The sequence below is a fragment of the Suncus etruscus genome, chromosome 4 (assembly GCF_024139225.1).
Source record: "Suncus etruscus isolate mSunEtr1 chromosome 4, mSunEtr1.pri.cur, whole genome shotgun sequence".
Classification (NCBI taxonomy): Eukaryota; Metazoa; Chordata; class Mammalia; order Eulipotyphla; family Soricidae; genus Suncus; species Suncus etruscus.
In genome coordinates, this window is record NC_064851.1 from 24,876,839 (window position 1) to 24,897,332 (window position 20,494).

Here is a 20,494-nt window from a genome sequence, read left to right on the forward strand (position 1 = left end):
ATAACATTTTCATGCAAATAAGTCTTCCTTGACTTATTTAAATCCGATTTAAGTACATACTGGGAAGCTATGTAATTTGTGTCCCTCGAGAGAAATTCCTATTGAATTATTTTTATAAGTAAGGAAATACAGTCTATGCTTAACAGACACATTCAATGAGAACATGCCATTTTCTATCCTTTCCCCAGCAGTTTTATGACTGCTAAGATGGAATTTAAAGCACTTTAGAGAAATTGTGACCTATTGAAATACTGTTGCTTTTATAGTTAATTCTTTCTCTTTTTCCTTTTATCTGTAACATCAAAACAGGGGGGAAGAAACCCGACCAATTTCATTTTACTTTTTCTTTTGGAGATGTACTACTCTCTTAATTATACTTCAAACTGCCTGAGGGGAAAGTGAAGTTTAACAATAATGGCACTCAGCACTTCTTAATCATTTTATTCTAATATATCTCTGAATTTTTTTATATACCAGCGACCATAATTCCATTTATTTTCCAGCGAAAGAAATCATAGCTCAGAAGGGGAGGTAGGAGAAGAGATCAGATTTTGTTGTCTCACTATGTGCTGAAATTTGTAGTTCAAGCTTCAGCTTTAGTCACATCTACTGGGAAAATAATGCTTGGTGAGTAAATATTTGCTAGGATAATAAGAAATAAAGGGAGTTTCATCTTTCATTGGATCCCCAACATTCTCTATCAGAGAAATGATCCAAAAAGGCACTACAGGAGGGAAATACATTTTCTTTAGGGTGTAAATGTTGGCATGTTTCCATATTTATGAATTTTAATAGCCACAACTTTCATATATATATATGGGGTCACATTTTGGCATAATTTGTTATAGGGTTAGAGGTTTGTGAAATAAAATAGCAAGCAAGAGGTCTATTCTAGTTCCTTTTCATTGGTTTTTGACCAGAAGAACTGAAACTGTGAACATAAAAGAAATTTCCCGGGAGAGTAAAATTCTCTGTAGAGATGACAAAATGATTAGGCTAGCAGTGCTATTGAGCTAAACCCACCACAGGGAAAAACACATTAAAATGCAATTTTTTCTGTCAATAAAAAATAATTTTGAGTTCTATGATAAAAATGTATAGAAGGAAAAATATTGGCAGCATTTCTACTTTGTTAAGGACTAAGTATAATTGTTTTTTAATAAAATCAATACATAAATACTATTTTAGAAAACAATTCCTCAGAAACAAAATATTACAGTTTTAAAAGACATTGGTATTAGTTATTCTATTGTCATAATGTTATCCAGGAAAAACTGAGTCAAAATTTCAGTGGGCCCGGAGAGATAGCACAGTGGGGTTTGCCTTGCAAGCAGCCGATCCAGGACCTAAGATGGTTGGTTCAAATCCTGGTGTCCCATATGGTCCCCCGTGCCTGCCAGGAGCTATTTCTGAGCAGACAGCCAGGAGTAACCCCTGAGCACCGCCGGGTGTGGCCCCCCCAAATTTTTTTTCTAAGTGATGATCCAAATCTAAATACTTTGGCAGGAAAGCTCAAAAGATAGTATGAGATAAGATATTTGCATGCAGCCTCTCCAGCTAATTTTTTGTTGTTGTTGTTGTTGTTGTTGTTGTTTTTGGCCAAACACACCCGGTGATGCTCAGGGTTTACTCCTGGGTATGCGCTCAGAAATTGCTCCTGGCTTGGGGGACCTAATGGGACTCTGGGGGATCAAATCGTGGTCCACCCTAGGCTAGGACACACAAAACAGACACCTTAGGGGGGCGGGGGCCGGACCCTCCAACTAATCCTGGTTTGATACCTGGCTCTAAATATGTTTCCTTGATACTGTCATGTGTCACTACCAAGCATGAAGTAGTCCCTGAGCACAATAGGTTGTATCCATCACTAACACACTCAGCCACACACTTCATGACTAGGAGATCATGTCATGTGATGAACAGTTGCTTTATAGAAGGGTGAGGTTTGATTTTAGGCATTGCCTAGGAACTGCCAATATGGAGCCCTAAACACTGAGCTGGGATTAAGTAGCTCCTGAGAATTATTGGGTGTGACCCATTTAAAAAACAAAACAAAACAAAACAAAAATGCAGACTGAGATGGGGGCTTCTAATAAAATTATGTGCTTAGATTTGAATTCCTTTTATATGGAATTTCAAATGTAACAGTCTTATAGGGATTTAGTGCACACATATGATATATACATATATACATATATATGTGTATATATATATATATATTATCACAAGCTAGCTACATTTCAAGGTTGAAAAATGACAGCAGCAACAAGGAAAGCTTTTTTCTCCCTTTGGCAGTTACTGCTCTTCTGCGAGCTCTAGGGTTGTACAAGAAGTCTTAGTTGCTTAAGGATATAACTGTCAAATTTCCTCTTAACCCAAGAAATATATTAGTAGAGTAATTAATCTTGTACATCCTTCTCTATCAACCTGACCACTTTTTACTTCATTATTACAAGTGAATGCTTATATGCACAGCAGATTTTAATTAATAATTCTAATAAAAATGACAGTATCATAGTGATATGCATAAGTGCATTAATAAATGAATCAAAGAACCAAGGCTGTTCTTGAATAACCAGTAAGATAAAACTAAAAAGCTATTGAACTTCCATAGATCTGAACTTCCTTTTGGTATGCCCTTCAATGTTTTTATGACATAGAACAGAGTGGAAAAGAGGGAAATTGACATTTAATGAGCACTTGCTTTGAAGTAGGCAAATCTCATCTTATATTTAATCTTGATGAAAACCTTATAAAGTACATAAGACTCTTTAAGACTGAGTCATCTCACCTATGGAAAATAAAGAAATATATTAAGAGATCTATCCAATATCCTGCATACAAAATTATGGTTTTATTCAGAATAGTTTGATTCCAAAGCTTTTGATGATTGTCCTGTATACTAAAAAAAAAAAAAAAGAACACTGAGACAAGAATAGGAAATTAAATAAGTTCTGACACTAGATTTACTATGATTTAACATCTGTGAGTTCTTCCACTCTTCAGTTCTTGGTTCCTTCACTTCTGTTTGTTTTTTGTTGTTTTTTTTTTTTTTGTTTTTTTTTTTGTTTTGTTTTTTGTTTTGTTTGTTTTTTCAGGCCACACCCGTTTGATGCTCAGGGGTTACTCCTGGCTAAGCGCTCAGAAATTGCCCCTGGCTCGGGGGGACCATATGGGACGCTGGGGGATCGAAGCACGGTCCTTCCTTGGCTAGCGCTTGCAAGGCAGACACCTTACCTCTAGCGCCACCTCGCAGGCAGTTCCTTCACTTCTAATGTGAAATGATTGGTCTAGACTAGAGCAAGTCACAGTGTCCCTGTGGAACCCAGGATAGTCAAAGGGGACACCAAAGAAAAATATAACAGAAATGGGAGGCCATGATGATTAGAGAGCTACTTAGTAAGACCGAAGGAACACAGAAAAGAAACTGTTCTAGAAAAGGGTCAGGGTCTGAAAAGGGTTGAGAAGTCCAGTCTAGAATTTTTAAAACTTATTTCCTGAAACTCTGAATTCCTGACAAACTGTTGGCTCACTGTGTCATGTTATACGCAGGGAAGACACAATATTTGTGCCAGAGAGCATGAGGAGGCCTGAATTTAATCTCTATCATCTCAGAAAATTGACTCTAGAGTACCTCTACAGACTAAAAGGTGTGACCCCAAATTAAAAAAAAAAACAAAACACCTCCATGTTCTAGAGTTATGTCCAACTCAACCAAACAAATTTTAATTATATTTTTATAAATTCAGGATTTGCAAATATTTCATTTGCAGAATAGATTTTTTTGTTTAAAAAGATTGAAAAATTAATAATTATCTCAGAACTACTTAGTTTTTGTTCATAAATTGATAAACAACTAAAGATCTGTTAGTACTAGTATTTATTTGCACCATGTGCTGAGTACTTGGTGAAATACCCTAATCTCCAATAATTGTATGAACTGCTTTAACCTATTGAATATTATATTTCATGTAGCATTAAATGGTTATTTTTTTGGCCTACCTCCTTTTCTTTTGTTGTTATTTGTTTATTTTGGGACCACATCTGGTAGTACATACTCCTAGCTCTGAGCTAAGAAATCATTCCTGGCAGGCTGAGGGGAACATATGGAATGCTGTGTATAAGGTAAATGCTCTTTATTCATCATGCTATTGCTCCAGCTCCTTCACATGTAATATTTCTGATATTACTACAAGTGATGCCAGAGATTGAGCTTGGTTTGGCCACATGCAATACAAAACACCCTACTGTCTGTAAAATCACTCTGACCCCTAGTCTATCTTCTTAAATGTGCAAAAATATTTTAAATATAAAGTTGAGAAAGAAAATTACCCTCTTGTTTAATTTACGCAATTTAAGAAAATTGGCATATGTTTATTATTGAAGAAAGGTTGTAGTTCTCATATCTCTGTCTTGTAGAGTGGCAGCTATTTAGTCATATTAAAATCTGTTGTTGCTAATATGTTGTTTCAAATATATTATCAAGAAAAGGCTTCCCATTAATAAATTAATGCTGTGATGATAACACAAATTGATTTAACAGAGAGCAGTCTTCAAAAATCACTAAGTTTACATTTATTAATGCCCCTTTTCAGAAAATGAGAGCCACATATTTTTGGAATTGCAAGAAGGGAGGTAAATTTCTATCCAAAATACAAATCACTCCAATTTGTGCTATCAAGTTTCATGTAAAATTAGAGTTCATTGTAAGAGGCAAATTCAAAGAACGGATCTTAATGTTGCTTGAAGCTGTGTAGGAACATCTGAAGCAAGCAGAGCTAAAGTCCTATTTGCAAGGACTCAGCTGGTTCTACATTCAAACAAATCAGTACAAAAAAATAGCATTCAGTTACAGCAATCAGATCTAAACAAGAAAAAATTGTTATATTACCAATATTCTTATTTCCCCCGTAGCCTCTTCTTTCTTCTATTTAATACCACCTACTGTCTATGTATTTTTTAAGTTCATATTTGTTTTGGAGGCATATCTGGCAGTGCTTTGTGGCTACTTCTAGTTCAGATCTTATGATCTAAGCTGGTAATGCCATGAGACCATGCAGTGCCAGAGTTGGAACCTGGGGTTTCCAAATATAAACAGGCAATCCAGCCCTTTGAGCTTTCTCCCTGATCCTGAATTTATTTTTTAATCTCAAATACAATCTGTTTATCACATTAAAAGTACTGGGTGGAAATATTTTTAAACATAAGAGGTTATCTCTCTTAAATAGTTCTGATTTCATGACAGATTTAAAATCAGAACTTCTATTAGCTCTACGTAACAGGAAAAATAAGTTTATTTTGTATTTATTTCTAATTCATACCTCCTAACTCTGTGCTCAGGAATCAGTCCTGACAGGGCTTGAGGGACCATGTGTGGTGCCAGGGATTGAACTCAGGTTGGCTGGGAACAAAGAAAGTGCTCTCCTGGAGGCACTATTTCTTCAGTCCAGAGGGGAAAAAAAAAAATTTTTTTTTAAGTTTCACATGTAATGGCCAGAGCAGTGACGCAGCAGTAGGTTGTTAGCCTTGCACGCAACTGACCCAGGATGGATGGTGGTTCGATTCCCCCGGCGACCCATATGGTCCGCCAAGCCAGGAGCGTTTTCTGTGCATATAGCCAGGAGTAACCCCTGAGCATCACTGGGTGTGGCCCAAAAACAAACAAACAGAAAGTTTCACATGTAATATTTCTTTTCCCTTTCTTTTCCTTTCCTTTTTTGTTTGTTTGTTTTTGTTTTGGGTCCACACTGGTGGCGCTTAGGGGTTTCTGGCTCTGAGTTCAGAACTCACTCCTGGTAGGCTCGGGGGACCATGTGGGGTGCTGGGGTTTGAACTCGGTCGGCCATGTGCAAGGCAAATTTGCCCTACCTGTAATGTTATTGCTCCAGCTTCTTCACATGTAATATTTCTGATATAAAATTTTTAATAAGGGTACATAAATGCACAAGAGAAGAGAAGTTTTAATAGCCTCTTTAAGACTTACATTCTAGCAAAAAAAATTCACATTGCAATTTGCAGAACATATTAAAAGAGGTTTGGCATTTACACATTGAGTTACCATTATTGTTTCTATTTGAAACTATAAGCAGGCTTTTAATATTAAAATTAAATCTCCCCAATATTTTATATAATTTTCAAAACCAAGTTGTATTAAACACAAATTTTATGAACTTGCTTTTATAACTAAAATTTCCTGTTTCTAATTTTTATTTACTTATTTCTGAATTATTTGTCTTTGTTCTTTTCGGGTGGAGGAGTCAGGAGATAGGATAGGGGCTAATACTCTTGCCTTGCAAATGTCCCCTGAGCATAGTCTAAGAGAGATTCCTTAGCACCGCTAGAGAAGGCACCTCCAAAAAGGGAATCTTTTAATATATACTTCTAAAAATGAATATATATATATCTTTGTTAAAGTGAAAAATAAAGCTTATGCATTAGATCAGGGATGGTGAACATGCATGCATGCGGCTCCCGGAAAAAATGAATGCGGCTCTTTGCCTCATCATTATTTTGTATCCTTAGGCTCTTTGCCAAGTTTGGATTTTGTTCTGCTGCTTTTGAGGAGGGACCTCTGAGGAGAGATCTCCGAGCGCGGAGTCCCGTCTCCCATCCCTGGGAAACAACTGCACGGGCCAGCCAGCGGGGGGCCCGGGTGTCACATCTGGCCGTTAGTTCTTAGTGTGGAGGACGCATGCGGCACACCCTCACCATCACTGCAGGATTTTGACCCTCACTTAAAATGGCAAAATGCAATATGTGTTTAATAGATTATTGTTAAAATTACATGCTTTTGTGTGAGTGTTTGTCTGTTTTGGCAGGTCACTGCGTGGTGTGGCTCTCTGACTCTCACAGTTTAAAATGTTGGCTCTTTGTGTCGAACTTGTTTACCACCCCTGCGTTAGATGTTATTCATAGGAATTACTTTCATTGATTATAAAATTACTGATCCAATGATACATTTGATAGATTGGACCTATAGATGGCAGAATGGGACTGTTCAATTTACATTCTTTAAGGAGAAGATTTTTAAAATAATTTCTTTCTGTTACTCAAGTTAAATCGGCCAAAAATAAAAATATTTGAAAATAATAATAAAGTTTAAATAATTTTAAATCTAAAGTATTTTACTTAATAAGTAGTTTTACTATGAATAGTTAGCATTTTTAATTTTGTTAGGTTACTTACTCCCTAAGTCTGACCTCCAAAAATCTGAAAGCTAATCTCTCTTTCTTTTTCTCACACACAGACATTCACACACAGTTTTAAAAGTGCAAATTCAATTAATAAAAACTGGTGAACATTATTAATTGTATGGTAAAGGAAAATTATATTTTATCATAATTATATATAAATAAATACACAGTATATACAGACATAAAGTTATAATATGTACACCTGAGCTTTATCCAATTTTATTATGCAATGTTAATTCAATAAAAATTTAAAAAATAAAGTTTAAAAACATACTACTGGATGAAAGGTTTATTATATACTAGCTGTCCAATAGCTTTTTCACCATAAACTTTATTTTCTTTTTACTGGTAATGTATGTATTCTTCACCTGAAGTTATTCCATTGCTAAAACATCCAGTATCTCTATTTATAGTTGGTTTTACAATCACAATATAAACCCTCTTGGTCAAAGAAGACAAGTGTTTAATGTAATTTACTATTAAATTAAATACCTTTTTAAAAATTGCTCTGAGATTTAAGAGTAATTTGAGAAAAGAGGCAAATTAAAATCAACACAGCTTTCAGAAAGCAAGTCGCATGGCAGATGTCATTTATCAAAACTTAGACACACAAAGTTGAAGACACTTTGCATATTATGAACTTAAGAAACTGTTTAGCTACACATGGCCAATAGGCATATTCATCAGAAAGAAAGCCCAAATAAGCCCAGCTGTTAAGGTATACAAATAGATCACTTATTTCTGTTATTTCTCCCTTAACCTAGTATATAAGTAGTTTACTGTTGATTGCTCTGCTTTCCTATGTATTTACTTCAATGCAAAGTGATGTGGATTCTATCTGAAGTGTTCTATAGAAACTCTTTGGCAGAGATTACCAAAAACTACTAGTTTTAAAAGCATTTTGTTTGCAAACTATTTCTCATCTGACTTGGTTCTGGATACTGCTGATCCTCTTTTGTGTTGAATAGTTCTCCTCCAATGGCTTGCACTAGACTGATCTTTCTTTGGCATCTTCAATTACACTCAACTCACATGAGTTTCCAAGATTTTTATTTTGTCATGTTATTACACATGCTTATTCTAACTGGATTTGAATGATTGCTCATCTGTTCACTCTTCCTTTTTTGAGGTGTGTTTTGAATTTTGTTTATTTACTTTTGCTTGTTTTGGCTTTAGGCCATATCTGGTGATGCTCAGGGATTACTCCTGGCTCTACACCAAGGAATGACTCATAGCAGTACATCATATGGGATTCTAGGGATCAATCCTGGGTCAACTGCATGCAAAGAAAGTACAATTTCTGTAGCTCCTATATATTTCTCTTTTTTTCCCAACAGATAAAGTTGCTAATGATTGAGTTTCAGTCATACAATGTTCCAACACATCGATCCCTTCAGCAGTGCATTTTCCCATTAATACATTGTAAACAGTTTCTCTCTACCAGCCACCTTCCCCTCGCTGTTTTTCTCTATGGTATTTTTCTTCATTCTTTCTTCCTATTATGAACTATGGTATGCAATACGGTTACTGAAAGAATATCTATCATGCCTATCACTTTACCTTCTTTCACCACCCACTTCAGGTCCAGAGTGAATATTTTCAACTATTATTGTCATAATGTACTCTTCTCTTCCCCAATTGCAACCCCTCAAACCCCTACTCTTTATAGAAAGCTTTTGACCTTCTATCAGTCTTCCTGACCCTCATTTATATTGTTGGATACTATTAATATAGTTTTTGTGTATGCCAGTGTGTGTTTTAATATATCACAAATGAGTACAATCATTTTGAATATGTCCTTCTTCCTCTGACTCTATTCTCTCAGGACAATACTCTCTATGTCTATCCATATATAAGAAAATTTTATTACTTAATTTCCTAAATAGCTGAGTTGTATAACATTGTGTACATATACCATAGTTGCTTTATCCACTCATATATTCTCTGACACTTGGGTTGTTCCAAGATTCTGACTATTGTGAAAAGTGCTACAATAGGAGCACAGAAGGTGTTTTTGCATTTTGGTTTTGAATTACTAGGGTATAAATAATAGAAGCAGTATTACTGGGTCATATAGTAGCTTGATTTTATTTATTTTGTTTATTTATTTATTTTTAGGATTGTCCATGGATTGCTTTTTATAAAGAATGAACCAGTAGACATTTCCATCACCAGCGTGAGAATTCCTTTTTCTCTGCATCCATAACAGCACTAGTTGCTCTTGTTCTTTTGGATGTGCCAATCTTTGTGGAGTGAGATGTTATTTCATTGTTCTCATTTTCATCTCCTGATGACTAGTGACTTGTAGTATTTTCTTATGTGCTTTTTGGCTATTTGTATATATTCTTTTAGGAAATTTCTGTTCATCTTTTTTTCTCATTTTTTGAAGGGATTGAATAATTTTTGTAAAGATCTACCAGTACTTCCTTTATTGGTTTAGTGAGAAATCTTATTTATCTCATCATTGAGATTACTATCTCCATTTTTTTAAGCTTTATTTGTTAATCTATTGATTTGTTGTTGGGCCACACCCAGTGGTGCTCAAGATTACTACTGGTTTTACACTCAGAAATTGCCCCAGGCAGGCTGGGGGACCATATGGGATGCTGGAAATTGAAACGGGTCCCTTACAGGGCAGACACATACAAGGCAAATGTTCTACCGCTGCTGTGCTATCTCTCCAGCCCCTATTATCTCCATTTCTGATTAATTTCTAATAATTTACATTTTGACCTTTATAGATACATGTCTATTCAACATAGAATCTAAAGAAGTAAATATGAGTCTCATCAGTTTATATTCTTTAATTCATCACCTCTCCAAATCATATTGTTAATTCATATTGTTAATGTCACCTTACTAAGGTTATGAGTTATCTACATTTCTATAAATTCTTTTCCATTCTTTCCTGATTTAGAAACAAGATCTTATCTTTTAGCTTCCAACTCATTCATTACTTCTAACAATTTTTTTCAACAACTGAATTATTTTATTTATTATTAAAAGTCTCTCTTCTGGGTTTATTGCTTAACACTTCATAAGAATTCTCTCTGGAAACAATCACTGATATCACTATTTTATTAAATACGTTGATGGTTCTCCAAAACCCCCAAATTAAAGTTAAATAAATTTCAGTATTTTTGTCCTCATTTTATCAACTTGTCCCAATATTATTTCTAAACCTTCCCCAACAATATTGTAGTTCTATGTCTTCCAGTGTACCAGATTATCGGTGTTATATTAGAATATTTTTTCATTAGCTGTTTTATACCAGTGTATTACCTCTCACCAATATTGTATATCTCTTTCTTCCTACTTTTCTCATTAACATTTTCATACTTACTACTAACTCAATTACATTCTGAGTTCAAGGGTAATCTCTAGAACATGTGCTGAGTCATCCAAATTAATTGATTATTCTTTTATGAATTCCACTAAATATTTTGCTTGTGATTATCAGTGACTTCTATGCAAATTTATGCCTCTGAAAATAAGACAGTGATGGCTGAAACAATATTTTAAATTGTGTGTCAGTGTATATTTCTATAGATATTACCTATTTTAGATGGCAGACATTTCTTTTTAAAATTATTATTATTAATATTTTGCATTTGGGGACACACCCAGCAATGCTCAGAGGTTACTTCTGGCTCTGAGTTCAGAAATTCCTTCTGGCAGGCTTGGGGAATCATAATGGATGCCAAAAATTGAACTTAGGTCAGCTGCATGAAAAACATATGCTCTGTCAGCTGTGCTATTGCTCTGTCCTCCCCTTGCAGACATTTCTTGACCCTTGATACTGAATTAAAATCTTCCCTGCCCCACTATTGTATCTTTGATTATGTTGAATTCAGTTTCCAGTTTGTCTTTCTGCCTTATGTCATCTTTATGCAGTCATCCAAGAGTATCTTGAGAAGGTGACTATTACATTATCTATTTTCTCTCACATCAAGAACACTGACATAGATCATAAATATTCAACAAACTTTCACTTGAAAAAAAATGATACTTATTGAGTAAATATTCTGAGCCTCAAAATGGAACAACTTATCCTTTATGTTTTGAATCTGGTAGATGTCTGAAATTTTGAAAACATCATTATTAATTTGAAATTATTGCCATTAGGTATAGGACATGTACCGAAATAAAGGATGAAGCTAAATGCTAGGCTGAAGTTGGGACATATTTTATTTTCTTATAGTTTATTCCAATTTGTCAGGGAAAGTTTATGATTTTTATAGGCATGGAGAGACTTTTTTTTTGCTAATGTTCATAATGTCATCCATTGGTCATCCAGTACATGTATTGGTCTGGAATCCAATAAGCACCTGTGTTTGTGTCATTATGTACCATAGCCGGTCTATAGGACCTCATGGGCCTCTATAACTAGAAGAACTGATGTTTTCCAATCTGATCTACACCATCAGTAAATCCAATAATCAAGTGAGGTCAATTATCTACATATGTTTTTTAAAATGAATTAAACTTAGTGCTTTAGGACATTGTACAGAACAGTAAGGTCTCATTTATTGAATGCATGCATTGCTTTGGCTGAATGGTAAGGATATTTTTTATTCAGTGTTCTATTTTATTATAAACTGTGTATGGGAATTGTTTTTATCCTCTTTTAATAAATGAATTAACTATGCTTTTGGTACTTAAGTATCTTACTCAAAGTTATATATGTTTTATGTAGCAATCCAGCATTTGCCCAATAAAACTCAGTTTAACTCTATGTGGATATGTAACATATCACACATATTACATATACATAGATATACATATTCACACAATATAATTGTTCCATTTCTTTTCAGATACTTCACATTGAGAATTAATTTTTATAGACTCAGGGTTTAATATTAATAATTATGATTGGAAAGGCGATTCAGGAACTAAATGCTCTGTTTAAACCACCCATTTTGAGGGGCTGAGAGATAACATGGAGATAAGGTGTTTGCCTTGCATGCAGAAGGACGAGGGTTCGAATCCTAGCATCCCATATGGTCACCCATGCCTGCCAGGAGTGATTTCTGAGCAGAGAGCCAGGAGTAATCTGAGTGCTGCCGGGTATGTCCCCAAAACCAAATAATAATATAATAATAATAATAATAAAACCCATTTTGAATGTTTGCTATGCATAGATAGACATTATGTTAATAACCCATATTTCTGATTACCTTATTTGAGAATATTAACTATTCAGATATGCAAATAAGAAAAGCATTAAGCCTTTCTCATTCATAATGTTCCAAATATTATAACATGCATAGATGGAAGAGACTTTAAATTTTAATTCCTTTCTCCTAGATAAGATGGAAAAGTTGGCATTTCATACTCTACTGTAATAAAGGGTTAATTTCTAGTAATGGACTGGTTGCTGTTTTTGGTATCTACCTAGTAGTGTTTGGGTATTCATGGATTACTCCTGGCTCTACACTCAGAGATCACTACTGGTGGTCTTGGGTATACATCTGGGGTGTATCCAGACTGAATCCAGGTTTTCCATATGCAAGGCAAGCACTTTATTTGCTGTACTGTGTCTTTATTAAGTCATATATTGGTAGTAGACTAGCTTAGGAATGGCTTTTAGACAGATCAGTCTACAGTGGAAGACATTCCCTTCTCTAATGGAGGCCCATATCTTCTATTTTGTAATGTGACAGGAGTTCTTAACAAGGGACATGCTGCTCTCTCCATTTAAAGATATTATGAATATTGTCTTTTCCTATATATAGTTTCCATATTATGAGCACTTATAATGAACTGTAACATTCCAAATCCCACAAAAGAGTTTTCTGTTTTTTTCTGAATCTCAGTTTTGTGTACATTTGCAACTAAACAATTACCACTTTCATCTCATATAAAAATAAATTTGATAATATGCTGTTCAAAGCTAATATATATTTTAAATACTTTTGTGTACTAAATAATAATATTCAAACATTATCCAAAATTATCAAAAATATCTATTAAAACACACAAGAAGACTAAATATGCTATATGTTGATGCTTGTCTTTAAGAAAGTACATTATAAATGGATTTAATTACCTCTAAATTCATTGATAATCTTATGTTCATCGGGAGGGAAGGTGAAATGAAACAGTTAAATTTAAACTCTGAAGCCACAATTTAGAATTTAATTTTTTTGCTTTGTCCATTTTACTTAGGCCATAACTTTAATATTTATCTTAATTTCCTCATTTGTAGGAGAGTTAAAATTTAAATTTGAAACAATGATACTAATATAAAATTATCATAAATATTAGAATAAAATGTAACCATTTGTAAACTTACAAGAGTGTTACTTTTAATTATAAAAAATGCTGTCATGTATACCTAGAGATTTCAAACATACATTATGTAAAGCCAACTCAGTCTCTTTATCAATTCTTCAGTGTTGAATAATTCAGTTACCTTCCAAATATATAATGCCTAATATTTGAAAACAGAGCTACATTTACTGATTTGAGAGACATGTTAATTCTATCTTCTCAAATAATTAAATATTGATAGATACAAACATATACATAAGAATAATTAATATATAAATATAAATTTTTAGTATCAGAAAAACGGCAAATGATTTTACACAAGAAATTTAGTGTAAGATATTTCTTTATTCTCCCATAATTGTTTTATAGTATAGATAAGATCTACGGGCCTGGAGAGATAGCACAGCGGTGTTTGCCTTGCAAGCAGCCGATCCAGGACCAAAGGTGGTTGGTTCGAATCCCGGTGTCCCATATGGTCCCCCATGCCTGCCAGGAGCTATTTCTGAGCAGACAGCCAGGAGTAACCCCTGAGCATCGCTGGGTGTGGCCCAACCCCCCCAAATTTTACATACTATGTAGTCAATAATAAATGATTAAATTATAGTAGCATTTATATATCCTCTTTATATAAGGTATTAGTAGAAAAAAGTTCAGGCTGAGCAAACAGGTTTAGAATTTTCTACAGTTGTATAGTTTTCCCGAAGATTGTAATAAAACTGGCAGAATAAATACACAATGATCTACGTGATTTTTTATTAATTTATTGTAGCCATTCATGTTTCAATTTGAAAATAAGCATGTGATTTAGATATTTGAAGAGCAAAAGTTAATGTGCTATTAAGTATTACATTTTTCTTTACTTTGTCTATTTAATCCATTTATTTTTTCAGGTTCTTGAATATTTAATTCACTTAAAATATTCATCACATACCAATGAAACATCAATAGCTACATTAAATTAAAATCCACACTCCTCTATAAGATTTTTTAATAATTTGTATTATTAATGATTACACTAATCATGGTAAAAGCTTATGTATTTATATATTGGTTATTGTATGGCATATAATATTATTCTTTTAGAATGAGGTAAATGTGTCATATTATTCAGTTGAAATAATCTATGATATTATGTCAAATAACACATAGAATTTATGTAAAATAACTTCTTTTTAAAGTGATTTATCATTAAGTACATATTACACCTTTATCTGTAATTTAGTTTTGATAATCAAATTTTATAATCACTAAATTTATTTGATCACTTTAAGTAGTAGTGATATTTAATAATTCATATCAATTTCTATAAAATTAAAATAGTCATCTATATGATAACTTGTGAGATTTAACTTGTTAGATTATTTCAAAAGATAACAAAAATAGGGGCTAGAGTGATAGCACAGTGGTAGGGCATTTTCCTTGCATGTAGCTCACCCGGGATGGACTTGGGTTTGATTCCTGGCATCCTATATGGTCCTCTGAGCCTGCCAGGAGCAATTTATGAGCACAAAGCCAGAGCCAGAAGTAACCCCTGAGCACTGCAGGGTGTGACCCCAAAACAAACAAAAAAAATAACAAGAATATATATATTTCAGGGTTCTACAATATATTACTAAATATGAGGATGAATTAATTACTTTGCAACTGTAAAGATTGCATTTTCTTTTGTATTCTTTAAATATTTCAGAAATATTATCCTTAAAAATCAGAAATTTTTGTATTTGCTTTATGGGTCACACCCAGCTATTTTCAGGCTTTATTTCTGGCTGTAATTCTGGCTCAACTCCTGATGGGGCTTGAAGGATCATATGGGTTTCAAAGAATCAAATTCAGGGCAGGCATATGGAAGACAAGTACCTTACTCACTGTGCTTTCTCTTTAGTCACCTATAAGTGTAACTTTTTATTTTTATAACTATGTCTTATCTACACCACTTCTAGAGTGCACTAAGATGAACTGTAAGCAAAATTATCAAAAGCTTTTCTTCCTGAAATAATCCTATTGTTTGTTTTGATTTTTTAATTCACAATTTTAGGAACTAATAAATATTTTAAATATAGTGTTTAATTTTAGAAAAACCTTAACTCAATTGTTTTGAATGAAAATATAATTGACATAAAGAAACATTATTCAACAATAATTTATTTGCTCTTTCATTTGATATATTACATGGAAAATTCTAGCTACTAAAAGATGAATGTTTAAAAAGAAAATCATCAAAAAAATTCAAAACAATTGCATCTAGACTTCAAGATCATAAAACACATTTTCTAAAACAGTCTTTCCAATCAAGTTGTCATTAGTTCGATGGTACTAGGTTTTTAAATTATTTTGACTTTATTTTTTTGTCAACAGCAAGTTATAAAGGCACACACACATTTAGACTTTTACAGAAAACATAAATTTTTAAATACTTTATTATTTTGAGGTAAATTTCTTTTGCATATGGAACATGTCATATAGTCTTATTTCTAAACAAACAACTTTATTCTTAGGTTTTATCTCTAGAGATGGACAAGAGCCGAGTACCCTGGGAATATTCTGGCAAAACAGTATTACTTACGGTTGAGAGACAGGCTTGCATTGGTTGTGCCTAGCTTGTTGGCAGCCACACAAGTATAGTTGCCGAAGTGCTCCTGTGTCACGTTGGTTACGGTGAGAATGGATCTTGTGCTATAATTTTGAATAATAATTCCTTGTTGGCCATTGAAGAGCCTAGAAGACAAAATGACCTCTAGGTGAATATGTATTGTGTATATATCTTTTTTATTTTTATCTTAATGAAGATGTCATGAAAACCTATAGAGTTGTTTTTTGGTTTGGGGGGATAACTTAGAGGGAAGCAAGGTAGTTTTTATTGAAAGAAATTTAGTTAGAAAGCTCTAAGTGGAGAGAAGGGTGAGAGAGAGAGAGAGAGAAGAGAGAGAGAGAGAGAGAGAGAGAGAGAGAGAGAGAGAGAGAGAGAGAGAGAGAGAGAGAGAGATTCCTTTTCAAGAGAGAACAGGAGCTTGAAAGAGCCAATCAGCAAATCAGAAGAAATTCAGAGATATACACACTCAGGGATAAAATGAGTTTGAATGAGCATGTTAATAACAAATTTTTGAGTATGCTGGTGTTAATGTATTGTGTGATAAATGTGCTAGTATCTTTTCTTATGTGACTTATGTGACTGCAGTACACTCTTCTACAAGGTTGTTTGTGATATATATATAAAAAAAGACTAAGCTTAAATATCCACATGTCCTACTCATTCATGTATTGCTTTAAGTGTTCAAAAATTAGCCACATGATAGCATCTCCTCTCTCAATGGTAAGAAAGAATAAATGAAGTTTAGAAATGAGAGTCTACTGAAAATGCAAACTGAGGGTTTCTGATGATGATGAAATGACAATAATGATGATAAGTTTTGGTTTTGGATCACATCTGATGTGATGCTTTGGTCTTACTCTAGGCTCTGTGCTCAGAAATCACTCTTGAAAGTCTCCAGAAATTATCTGGATGATGGGAATAGAACCTGGTCAACTACGAACAAGGAATGGTATTATTGTTCTAACCTCACAAACTGAATTGGTAGTTTCTAAGCAATTTGATTGGAATTTCTTAGATCTTTTCAGATTATATTATTGGATAACTCCCATGAAATTTAACCTACAGAAGTGATAGGATGGTTGAGTTCAGGATCAACATTTCTGTACTGATTCCAATACAACTTACATAAATGAGTTAAATGTTAAATCTAGAAAAAAAAACTGCATTACAGTAGTTAGGATAGCATTTAAAGCTGTGTCTCATTTTCTGAAATTTAAGTATGTGCCTGAGAAAATATTTTAAACTCTCTGGGCCTAATATAGGGTATTTATTTTAACTGATTGCATCTTAACTATTCAATCTCATTTTGTTGGGTCTTACAACAAAATGGGGTTGAAATATATTTACTGTTCTCCATATTCACTTCTGCCTCACTCCTCTCCTGAGCATATATCTGATGGTCATAATTTTAAATCTCCTTTCACCAAATTTTTGGTGTTGCCAGTCACATTTTTCTTTACTCATTTAGTTACTGAAGTTCTATGTCTACATATCTGACATTCATTCAATAAATCTATCTTTTTATTGGCATATTCCTTTCTAAATTGTTGTGGAATTTATAAAGCTGAAAACCACATTCATACATTATACTTTAGCACCCTAGTCTTTTCAACTTTTTCAACTCAAATGATTTAAATTCATAAAAAGGCAAAATATATGTATATACTTTAAGTTATTTTGAATACTACATATATTTACTTGTGATATTCAATATATAAAAGAAAGGAGATAGGGGACACATGCTGGGAAAAGGGGGTGGAGGTAGGACAAACGTGGTGGAAATGGCCTTGATTCATTGTCACTATGTACCTTAAATCTTTCACTAATGTGAAAGATGTTATTCACTTATGGTCACAATAAAAATTATTAAAATATATAATGAATAATATTATAGCAGGATAACTGAGATCCCCATAACTGAGGAACTGGTAACTCTCTTTAAGAAATTCTCTCTGAATATAAATTCTGCTATAATGAAGGTGCCTGTTATCACCTATCCCTATCTAAATAAAGCTTATGAAAAACAAAAGTTTTAATCACAATATATAATATGTAAGATCATAGCTCAAAATGCCAAATTAGTTTTTTATCTTTAAAGTTTGCAAGTTTTAGTGACACTCATTTAAGAGTTAAGTTGAACTCCTTTGCATTTGACTGGCTTCTGAATTTAGTTAAAATATACTGTAGTTATATATGTGTATTAGAGTAAAAAAACAGGCTTGATTGCACTGGGAATTACTTATATTTCACATAGTAGATAGGTTTGACTCAAAATACAAAACTCAAACTTTAATCAAATTAACAAGTCACAGAGTTGGGTAAATATTAAAAACTAAAGTGAGTAACAAGCCTGTGATCTTAAATCTGACTTAAAAAATAGGTAATAAAATATCAACTGTATTGCAATGTTTATTCCTCCATTTCATAAAGAAGAGTATCAATATTTATGTTAAATTATTTTAGAAATGTACATTTTTGAATTACAAAAATTACATTGTTTTTTAATAGTACATTTATATATATGCATACATGATATATTTTAATCATTCTGAGGACTTTAGCAATAAATCATCTATTCGTGTTTTATATACTATGAACACACTCAGCTGCTCACAAGATTACTAAATCCCAGATGTGTTCTAACTACTGAAACGAAGATTCATTTTTCTGCTAAAAATCTGAAAAGACAATAGAATCTGCATTGGCTTAGGCTCTAGAGAGAAAGTCTTAAGGAAGCATATTCAGTTACTTCATGGTATTGTTTGTTTATGTTACGTGTGTGTGTGTTTTTGAGTTGGTTTCCAATACCCTACCTTTAAATGTGTCTTAAGGAAGGCCACAGATGTTACTAAATCATGCATTATATTCATGCTTTCTATATGTAGGAGCAATTTTGGCCTCTGGCCAGTAATTCGATGCTTTTTCTTGCCTGAGTGGTACAATAGTACTCCAACTGCTGCTATTCCAATCAGCCTGGCAGGCCATTATGGGACAATAAAAGCAAGAAGTATCTTCCTTGGGGAGATTGCTTTCCTCTAGTGATAGCTACTACTCTGAGACTGCTGTAGAAGAGTTTAATACACTCAAAAGCCCAAAATGACTTTTATTCAATTGAGCATTTTAGAAGTCCTAACTTCTCAAACATCATTTAAGAACCAAGCTTCTGATGTTGACTAGGGCAGTATTTGTAAAGCCAGCTTTGAAAGTGATATTTGACATGGTATATATCTCAGGAGAATGTACCTCTGTGATTTTATTGAAGGAATCCTGAAAAATTGATGGTTTTATTTAAATAAGTCCTGAAAAATATTTATGATTTTAGGAGGAGTTTTAGACTATGTTATTGGGAATTAATTATATTGGACAGTATCTAATTGGATTAGTTGACTCATTAAAGACTCTTAAAAATGTAAAATTTCTTAGGCCTCAATTGATCAGACATTGACCATCCTTCCTGGAACCCCAGATCCCAACCTTAGAACAATCTTAGAACTGGCACAGTTTCCTGCACCATCACCAGAAATCAAACTCCCCCCAGAGGAGGCCCTTATACTGCTCTGCCCCAATTTGCTCCAGGGTAGTCTCATATGATTAATGATAAGGAAAAAGCAACAACTGGTTGTAAGGGCAGATTGACCTACCTCAATATCTACCAGTGAGACAAAATCAGAAATTGCTCCATTCTAGAATCTGTGCAAACACCAGATCTCTAATTACAGAAGACTGACTTCGACAATTACAACAGAGCAGAATTTTTGTGGGACCATAAATAAAGACAACCAACATGTATGGAACCCTGTAGTCAGTCTTATGATAGTATGCTTTATGGGTGGAGACACCCTGTAGCTCTTAGGCTAAGGGAATTTCCTTTCTAATTCCCCCAATATTTCCTGCATCTATGCCAAAAACAAAGAAATAAAAGAAACAAACAAACAAAAACCAAACCCAAAACCAAAACCAAACAAAAAAATTTGCCATATCCCTTTTTTAATCTTTTAATTTATATAGGGGGTCCTGCCTTTTTCATAGAACTGAAGAACTTGAATCACTTTGTGCTGCCTCATATTCCTATGTCTTTCTAAAATTTAAGAAAAGAAAAATATAAATGTATGGGTGGACCCAGGTGCCAAGTAGTCTCAGAGCATTGAATGGCAAAAAATGGTCAGATCTTAACACCCAAGCTAAGGTGAATGACAATAAAATCAAGAGACCCAAACTATAACAAGCTAAACACAAAATGGACCTGTTACACTAGTAGACCACGGGCCTAAGGGTGGAAGTACAGGATGGATGCTGGGAAGTATGATGGAGGGACGTCAACACTGGTGGTGGGAATGACCCTAATTCACTGTCACTATATGCCTGAAATACAACTTTGAAAGTCCTGTAATTAACAATGGACTAAAAAAAATTAAAAATTAAAAAAAGGTCAAAG

At 33.7% G+C, this 20,494-nt stretch overlaps 1 protein-coding gene across 1 annotated transcript in view; it reads right to left on the reverse strand.

The window, feature by feature from the left end:
* NEGR1 (neuronal growth regulator 1) overlaps positions 1 to 20,494 on the reverse strand; it is a 919,240-nt gene that overhangs the window by 199,901 nt on the left and 698,845 nt on the right. Inside the window, exon 6 of the mRNA XM_049772064.1 lies at positions 16,033 to 16,184. Within this exon, the coding sequence (XP_049628021.1) occupies positions 16,033 to 16,184 (152 nt within the window). The remainder of the gene's footprint in view (positions 1 to 16,032; positions 16,185 to 20,494) is intronic.